Source organism: Jaculus jaculus, chromosome 8, assembly GCF_020740685.1.
Source record: "Jaculus jaculus isolate mJacJac1 chromosome 8, mJacJac1.mat.Y.cur, whole genome shotgun sequence".
Classification (NCBI taxonomy): domain Eukaryota; kingdom Metazoa; phylum Chordata; class Mammalia; order Rodentia; family Dipodidae; genus Jaculus; species Jaculus jaculus.
Genome location: NC_059109.1, coordinates 11399652 through 11408790, shown reverse-complemented (window position 1 = coordinate 11408790; position 9139 = coordinate 11399652). Strand labels below are relative to the sequence as shown.

General features: G+C 49.6%; 1 protein-coding gene across 3 annotated transcripts; it reads right to left on the bottom strand.

Moving 5' to 3' along the window:
* Nucleotides 1-2316: 2316 nt before the first annotated feature.
* Nucleotides 2317-8943, bottom strand: Rrp36 (ribosomal RNA processing 36). Of its 3 annotated transcripts, none has more exons than XM_045155950.1 (7): nt 8829-8943; nt 7012-7150; nt 6804-6870; nt 6623-6727; nt 4312-4386; nt 4112-4229; nt 2317-2857 (listed from the first exon to the last, which is right to left on the bottom strand). In XM_045155950.1, the coding sequence occupies exons 1-7, from the start codon at nt 8917-8919 to the stop codon at nt 2673-2675; spliced, it is 780 nt and encodes a 259-aa protein (XP_045011885.1). In that variant the 5' UTR covers nt 8920-8943; the 3' UTR covers nt 2317-2672. The 3 variants fall into 3 exon arrangements, with proteins under 3 accessions (XP_045011885.1, XP_045011886.1, XP_045011887.1); XM_045155951.1 differs by lacking the exon at nt 8829-8943 and adding an exon at nt 8712-8807; XM_045155952.1 differs by lacking the exon at nt 8829-8943 and adding an exon at nt 8479-8497.
* Nucleotides 8944-9139: the final 196 nt, after the last annotated feature.

The following is a 9139-nucleotide window of genomic DNA, read 5'->3' as shown; positions in this document are numbered from 1 at the left end:
CTTCCTACCTCTGCCTCATATTCTTGAAGCAAAATGCCAGGTTGAGAGTTCCCAGGCTATGAGTTACGATAAACTCATTCCAAACAGCATTGAAGGACAGCAGTGCATACCTGTTATTAGATGTGATCAATTTTCTCCTTGATCAGAGATCAAGATCAGATCAAGGCACTTACTTGAGAAGCCACCAGCCCACGGCTCAATTTCTCAGTACCCAGGTAAAACCAGATACACAAAATGGTACAAGGTCTGGATGCAAGAGGCTTTGACACACCCATTCACATTTTCTCAAATAAATAAAATCTTAAAGAGTGTCTCTCTCTCTTCTGCCTGTGATTCTACCTGCTGGGGTACACAATCTGCCCTAGACAGAACCCACTTCCTTCAGCTTTCCAATGTGGACTGAAGACCAGCAGCCCTCTGGGAATCCTCCAGGCCGTCAGTGCCAGACGCGGACTGAACAGCTAACACACTCTCAGCCTCTTTGCCTGCAGACAGCTACTGTTGGGCTGCCAAACCCATATCCTATAAGCCAATCTAGTAACTCCATTTTATAATATAGTCCTTCTATCGGTTCTGTCCTCTAGAGAACCCTAACACACTGGAGAAGATTTATATCCTCAATATGCTTTGGATATCAAGTGTCACTCCTCCAAAGACTCATGTGCTGACAGTTTAGTCCTCCCCACTGGTGTTGCTAAGGAGGTCACTGGATCATGAGGGTTTTGGCCGGAAAAGATGATAGACTTGCAATTTGATAGTATTATTGGTAAAGAAAAGAAAGGGAGACCTAGTTGGATAAATAGGTCACTGAGGATGTGTTCTTATGAGACCCAGTCCTTGCTGGGGGTGGTGTTGCACACCTCTAATGCCAGCACTCGGGAGGCAGAGGTAGGAGGATCACTGTGAGTTCAAGGACAAGCTGAGACTACAAAGTGAGTTCCAGATCAGCCTGGACTAGAGATGTTGTCAGAAGAGGGGGGAAATAGGAGGGGGTTTTAACCACTATGCTTTCCACCACATATTTCCCAACACAATGACTCACCTAAAGCAACAGAGGCCAGTGACCATGGACTGGAGGCTCTCAAACCATGAACCAAAATAACTTTCTCCTGGGAGCTGAGTTTCTCAGGAATTTTATCACCACCACCACAATAAGCTTTCCATTATATATGAAACTAAGTGAGGGCTGGAGAGATGGCTCAGTGGTTAAAATACTTGCCAGCAAAGCCCAAGGACCCATGTTCAACTTTGCAGACTCCACATTAGCCAAATGGACAAGGTGAGGAAAGCACAAGGTCACACACGCCTACCAGGTGGCTAAAATGTTTGGGGTTTGATCTCAGTGGCTGAGGCCCTGGAATGCCAATTCTTTTTTTTTGTTGTTGTTGTTGGTTTTATTTTGTGGTAAGGTCTTGCTCTAGTACAGGCTGAACCAGAATTCGCTATGTAGTCAAAGGGTGGCCTCTAACTCACAGCCATCCTATCTCTGCCTCCCTGAGTGCTGGAATTAAAGGTGTGAGCCACCATGCCCGGTTTTCTCTATGTCTCTCTTAAAAAATAAAAAAGAAGCTGGGTGTGGTGGTACACACATTTAATCCTAGCACTCAGAAAGCAGAGGTAGGAGGATCACTGTGAGTTCAAGGCCTTCTGACACTACAGCGAATTCCAGGTCAGCCTAGGATAGAGCAAGGCACTACTTCAAAAAATTAAAAAAAAAAAAAAAAAAAAAAAAAGGCTGGAGAGAAGGCCTGCAAAGCCAAAGGACCCAGGTTCAATTCTCCAAGTCCCACGTAAGCCAGATGCTCATGGTGGCACATGCATCTGGAATTCGTTTGCAGTGGCTGGAGGCCCTGAGCGCCCATTCTCTCTCTCTTAAAAACAAAGTGATTGTGGTACTGATTCATCCTTTAGACAATCGCGTCATCTTTTCAGGACCCAGATTTAAGGAGAAGGGGTCTCTGACCTGACCTCCTACTCTAGAAAGCTTGGTTGCTTACTCTCCTAAGACCAGTCAGTTCAGGGTCTCCCATAATAAACAGAACAAGGGGCTGGAGAGATGGCTTAGTGGTTAAGGCCTTTGCCTGCAAACTCAAAGGATCCTGGTTTGACTCTCTAGGACGCATGTAAGCCAGCTGTACCGGGGAGGGGGCACATGTGTCTGGAGTTCGTTTGCAGTGGATGGAGGCCCTGGTGTGTCCTTTCTCTCTCTCCCTCTCAAATACGTAAATTAAAAATAAAGCTTAAAAAGAAAAGGAAAAAAAGCAGAGCAAAAGGATAAGCAACAAGAATACTTGGTGGAATTTTTTTTTTTTTTTGGTTTTCAAGGTAGGGTCCTGCTCTAGCCCAGGCTGACCTGCGATTCACTGTGTAGTTTCAGGGTGGCCTCCACACCTGGCAAGAATACTTCTGAGGTGGCTCTTGGCCCTGGAACTGTGAAGACTCCATGGCCATCTTTCTTCTGCACTAGAACCCCTGGCTTAAGACAAGGCTAGAAGGAGGCCACCATGAAGCAGATCCAAGCAGAAGCAGCGTGACACGACAGCTCCTCCTTTTGCTCAGCTTAGGGGAGTCCAAGAGCCCTGGGATCTTCTGAGCTGGACCAGCTCAGCAACGGCTGTGATCCTTGCCCTTCAGCAGGAAAGGACCAGAACTGGCCAGCCTCAAATCCGACCCTATGAATCCATATGTTCTGACACAGTGGCAGGAGATGAAGACAGTTCTGTTATTTTGCTCAATGGGAGATGTCTTCTGTCCTTGCCCGCATTCCGGCGCCTCTTGCGACTCAAGAAACTCTCCAGCTTTTTGCTGCGTTTCAGCTCCTTGAACTTTTCAGCTAGGGCCAACTGGCGCTGCTCAGCTAAATGAGAAGAGGAAGACAAACTGGTGAGCAGGGGAGGAAGACTGCGGAAGTTTGAATAGGATGCCCCCCATAAACTATGTTCTGAATGCTTGGTCCCCAGCTGGTGGCAATTTGGGAGGTGGAGCCTTGCTGGAGAGGTGTGCTGGGGCTTGGGGCATTAAGCCAGGTCCCCCTTTTCAGAGTTTGGCTAATTTTCTTGCTGTTGTTGACCACCTGCTGTGGCAGAGGTGCCGCCTAGACCCTGCTAGTGTCAGGCTTTCCTCTGCCACCATAAAGCTTCCCCTCAAGACTGAAAGCCTCCCACCTGTTGCTTCTGGTGGCTATTCTGCCCCAGCCATGCAAAAGTAACTGGAACAAACACTTTATTTCCCAGGTCAGAACGCTGAGCTGTCTGGAGCTTACTGGTACGTGTGTATGTGTACGTGTGCTGAACACTAAATGCAGGCCTCGTAGATGACAGGCAAATGCTCTACACTGAGCTACAGCCCAGCTCAACAAGCAAACTGCCTGTCCCCTCCCCTGCCTTGCCCAGTACCAGGGATGGAATCCAGGGCTTTGTGCACACTCGGCAAGTGCTCTACCACTGAGCTTCCCTAAAAAAATATAAATTATTTTATTTATTTATTTGAGAGAAAAAGAGGCACATATATATATGGGGAGAAAGAATGGGCAAACCAGGCCATGTAGCCACTGCAAAGGAACTCCAGACACATGTGCCACCTTATACATCTGGCTAACGTGGGTCCTGGGGAATTGAACCGGGTCCTCTGGCTTTTGTCGGCAAGCACCTTAACCACTAAGGCCTCTCTCCAGCCCTCTACCACTGAGCTTTATCCCCAGCCTAAACTGCCTTTCTTAGGACCCCATCCTTACTCGGGTGAACCATCTGAGAGCTCCTATGTGCCCAGCCAGGCACACGTTTGTGGATGGAGTGAGAGAGAACAGCGACAATTACCAACATAATCTCATTAGGGACATGAGTCTGGTTGCAAGTAACTCTTCCCTACTATTTTCCCCCCAAGGTAGGGTCTTGCTTTAGCCCAGGCTGATCTGGAATCTACCGTGTAGTCTCAGGCTGGCCTTGATTGAACCCACCATGATCCTCCTACCTTGGCCACCACGCCTGGCTCTTCCCTACTATTTACACGCTGTTGTGAGTGAGGGCTGGCCCCTTCCTTAGAGGAGCTCATGAAGCCGTCATGCCCCCGCCGCAGCCCCCCCCCAGACTGAGGGCCGCGCACGCGCACTCACACTTCTTCGGGAAGTAGGGGCGGTGGCCCTGCTGGGCCAGCGCGCGCCGCTCCCGCTTCTGCGCCAGGCGCAGCTCCTGCTCCCGCTTCCGCTTGCGCTGGGCCGTCTCCTGCTGCTCCTGCGGGCGGAGGGGGGCGTGAGCTACGGCCGCCCTCCCGCCTGCCCGCCCTCCCTCCCTCCCGCTGGCTGTCACTGCTCACCATTCTCTGAAGCAGCTGCTGCAGCCTCTCATGCTGCTCCCCGGAGCGGTGCTTCTTCAACTGCTTTTTCACAAGCTCCATGTTGGAAAACGAACAGGACGGTTAACAGGCCGTAAATGCCAGAAAGAGAGAACAGGCGCACCAGGGCCTCCAGCCACTGCAAACAAAGTCCGGACGCATGCGCCACTTTGTGCAGCTGGCTTTACATGGGTCCTGGGGATTCAAACCTGGCCCTTTGGCTTTGCAGGTAAGTGCCTTACCACTAAGCAATCTCCCCCACACCCCTCTCTTTTTTTGAGGCTGGGTCTCCTAGTCCAAGCTGACTTAGAACTCACTAGGTGCCTCAGGCTGTCCTCGAACTCAGTGATCCTCCTACCTGTGCTCCCAGAGTGCTGAGATTAAAGGCATGTGCTACCATGCCTGGCTTGATACAGGATTTTTTTTTTTTTTTTTGGTTCTTCAAGGTAGGGTCTTGCTCTAGCCCAAGCTGGCTTGGAATTCACTATGTATGTACTCTCTCTAATAAATAAAAAATGTATATATATTAAAAACAAAACAAAACAAAACAGGAGCCAGGCACGGTGGCACATGCCTTTAATCTCAGCACTCTGGAGGCAGAGGTAGAAGGATCATCATGAGTTTGAGCCCACTCTGAGACTACATAGTGAATTCCAAGTCAGCCTGGACTAGAGTGAAACCCTACCTCGTAAAAACAAACAAAAAAAAAGCCCCAAAACAGAAGCCGGGCCTAGTGGCACACAGCCTTTAATTGCAGCACTCAGGAGGCAGAGGTAGGAGGATCACTGGGAGTTCAAGGCCACTCCGACACTACCTAGTAAATTGCAGGCCAGCCTGGGTTAGAGCACAACCTCACCGCAAAAATAAATAAGAGGGTGGTGGCACATAAGTTCAAGGCCACCCTGAGATTACATAGTGACTTCCAGGTCAGTCTGGGTTAGAGAGACCCTACCTCGGATGTGGTGGGGCACACCTTTAATAACAGCACTCAAGAAGCAAAGGTAGGAAGACTGCTGTGAGTTCAAGGCCGGCCTGGGACTACATAGTGAATTATAGATCAGCCTGATCTACAGTGAGACCCTAACTCAACAAAACAAAACAAGACAAAACACACACACACACACACACAGAGAAAGCATGGTTAACAGGTAGGAGTGCAATTGAATCAAGAGGATGACTCCCAAGGTTCTCTAATACAGTAGGATAAGGATACATTTGTTTAGTTCTCTTGTTTTAAGGGGTGGGGACATGAGGTCGCACTGTTGCCCAGGGTAGCTCAGACTTTTCATCCTGCCACCACAGTCTCCCCAAGTACAGTAGCTAGGATTGTAAGTGTGCACAATTACTCTCAACTTAATTAAACATTTCAAAATACTCAATATAGAGGATTATGTATACTCCCCCACCCCCCTTTTTTTTTCCAAGGTAGGGTCTTGCTTTAGCCCAGGCTGATCAGTCTCAGGGACACCTTTAACTCACAGCGATCCTCCTACCTCTGCCTCGTGAGTGCTGGGATTAAAGGTGTGTGCCTGGCAATATAGAGGATTCTGATGATTCCCAACACAAAGAAATGATATATGTAGGAGGTGACATATGCTAATTATGTTGATCATTATCCACAAAACACATGTATTGAAATGTCACAGTGTCCCTAATCCTGTATAAGTACTATTTGTCAATTTAAAAACATGTATTTTGAGCTGGAGAGATGGCTTAGTGGTTAAGGCGTTTGCCTGTGAAGGACCCAGGTTCAATTTCTCAGGACCCACATAAGCCAGATACATAGGGTGGCACATGCATCTGGAGTTTGTTTGCAGTGGCTGAAGACCTGGCATGCCCATTCTCACTCACTGTCTCTATGTATCTGCCTCTTTCTCTCTCCCTCTCGTTCTCAAATAAATTAAAAAATAAAAACATGCATTTCAGGGGCACAGTGGTGCACGCCTTTAATTTCAGCATTTAGGAGGCAGAGGTAGGAGGATTACCATGAGTGTGAAGACAGTCTGAAACTACAGAGTGAATTCTAGGTCAGCCTGGGCTAGAGGGAGACCCTACCCTGAAAAACCAAAATAAATAAAATTTTAAAAAATTAAAAATAAACATGTATTAAACAAACAACAAAAACTGAAGCAAAGGGAGAGTAACTTGATCATCCAGCTAGGAAACTGATCAGTAAGACTTGAAGAACCGAGTTAGAGGAAGCCCCATCTGTCCAGTACGCTTCCCACTCCCCTCTGCCCCTGGCATCCCACCCTTCAAGAGCCCCCCCATAACCCAGTCTCATGCTACATACCTGTTTTTCTTTTGCTCGGATATCATCCAAGAATTGATACGTTTTGTCAAATACTTCAGGATTATATTCCCCTGACAGATCGTCAAAGCGGGGGTCCCGAGCCACCTTTGGAGAACAGAAGGAAGATAAGCAGACTGTCCAGTTTTCTCCCATCAAGGAAGGACCCCTACCTCTTCCTTACCTTTTTATTGATGGGAACAACCTGACGTAAGAATGGCACTCGGATCTTGGCTGACATTTCCAGCGGCCTAAGGAGAAATGAAAGGTTGGGCAAGTGGATCCCAGTCTTCAAGTTAAAGGCTGTCCATCCATTTGCCACCCAAGGAAACATACGTGCAGCCAACGTGGTCGCAGGTATCTTCTAATTCTAACATGGCCTTGCTGCTCACCTGTGCTTATCTGCAATACATGCAGGCTGCCTAGAGCTTTGCTTCTTCGTACTGTCTCCATTTGCCAATTGTTTGTATGCCTTGGTTCCCACTTGGTTCTGCAATTCCAACAGTTCCTCAAATGACATGTCAGATGTGTCTGCAGAAGAAAGGAGGGAGGGAAAGGTCACGCAATTTCACTCAACACTTCCCACTGCAGAAAACACCCCACTGCACCCACACTCCTTAATAGCAGATTCTTTCCAACACGCCATCCCACCTGTCATTATTACGCATGCCAGGAAGCACAGGCTGTGATGGTGCTACAGTAATCCCACATCTAACAACAGTTCCGACTACCAGGGACCTTGTCTTGATAGGAAAAGGTGCAAGGTCAGAGGTCACTCAAGCCACAGGACCTTCTTTTCTACCTTTTATGCTTGCTTCTTTGAGGTAGGGTCTCCCTTCTAGCCCAGACTGACCTGGAACTCACTCTGTAGATCCAGGCTGGCCTTGAATTCAGCGATACTCCTACCTCTGCCTCTAGGTGAGTGCTGGAATTAAAGTCAAGCCCCCCTGGGTCCACCCTCTTTTAAATAACTCCTTCACAGGTTTCCTCACAAGGACCTGTCTCCCTCCCTTACCTGGGCCAGTGTCCTGCTTCATCCATTCAGCATCCCTCACCTCTATCACTAGGGTCTCCCCATATCCAGCCTCAGTCCCCTAAGTTCTGTTCTTTCCACTTTGGAGGGAGAGATGCCCTAAAAACAACCGGATCTTATTACTCCCTATATAAGTGACTCTATCACCTCAGAACCCAAAACTCCCCGCTGGCTTCCATCTTGCTCAGTTCAGAAAGCATACACCTAGCCTGGCATGGTGGTGCATGCCTTTAATCTCTGTGAGGCCACGGTTAGCTTGGGACTACTAGCAAGTTCCAGGTCAGCCTAGGATAGAGGAGAAAACCTGTCTCAAAAAGAAAAATAAAAGGGCTAGAGAGAGATGGCTTAGCAGTTACGATGCTTGCCTGAAAAGCCAAAGGATCTCAGTTCAACTCCCCAGAACCCATGTAAGCCAGATGAACAAGGCGGTACATGTGTCTCGTTTATATGCAGTGGCTAGAGGCCCTGCTGTGCCCATTCTATCTGCCCTTCCTTGCTCTCCAGCACCCGTGACTGCATACAATACGTGCTCAATTTGCCCTACTAAACCTCCCCAGCAAACAATGGTCTTTATTGACTCCATACTAATGTATGTGTTTTCTCCTCGCAGATTGCCCAGGGCTGGAGAGATGACTTAGAGGTTAAGGCACTTGCTTGCAAAGCATAAAGGACCAGGTTTGACTCCCCAGCACCCACGCAAGCCAGATACACGTTGGCACATGCGTCTGGAGTTCGTTTCCAGTAGCTAGAGGCTCTGGCACGCCCATACATTCTCTCACTATCTGCCTCTCTGTCTCTCTCTCAAATAAATAAAAAAGAAATTCACCAGGCTGGATGTGAAGGCTGTAATTCCAGCATCTGAGAGGCTGAGAAAGCACTACCACGAGTTCGAGGCTAGCCTGGATGGAGCCGCAAAAAGAGAAAAGAGCCGGGTGTGGTGGCGCACAGCTTTAATCCCAGCACTTGGTAGGCAGAGGTAGGAGGATCGCTGTGAGTTCGAGGCCACCCTGAGACTACATAGTGAGTTCCAGGTCCGCCCGAGCTAGAGTGAGACCCTACCTCGAAACCAGAAACCAAAAAGAAGGGAAAAGGTGTCCAGAAAGAAGTGCTGCTCCCGGAGGCAGCCGGTGGGGAGCGAGCGTCCGCCGGCCCCGCCCTCCTGACCCCGGGCCTCACCCCTCGGCAGGTCGCGCGCCGCGTCCCCGCGCTCCGGAGCTCCACGGGAACGAGAGCCCGCGGCCCGCGCGGGACACCCGGACCTCGCCATCGGCCCCGCCGCGCTCCGGGGCCGAGCGCGCCACTTCCGCTGCGGCGAGCCCCGCCCCTTCCGGCGTCGCGGAGGACTGGGCGGAAGTGCGACGAGGGCGCCCAACGCGCCGCGCCCCAGCTCGCCCGCGGAGGACGCGCAACCTTCCGTGCGCGGGAGCCCAGGGCCTGCCGGCGTTTGAGCTCTTAAAACCTTTGGCTGAGTGGGGAAGCCGGAAACT

Excerpts from the sequence above, each read along its gene's own strand:
- Rrp36 (XM_045155950.1), bottom strand. The coding sequence starts at position 8,919 with ATGGCGAGGTCCGGGTGTCCCGCGCGGGCCGCGGGCTCTCGTTCCCGT. Across the intron at positions 7,151-8,828 it reads GGCGCGCGACCTGCCGAGGG|ACACATCTGACATGTCATTT; the intron begins GTGAGGCCCGGG and ends TTTCTTCTGCAG. Across the intron at positions 6,728-6,803 it reads TTGTTCCCATCAATAAAAAG|GTGGCTCGGGACCCCCGCTT; the intron begins GTAAGGAAGAGG and ends TGTTCTCCAAAG.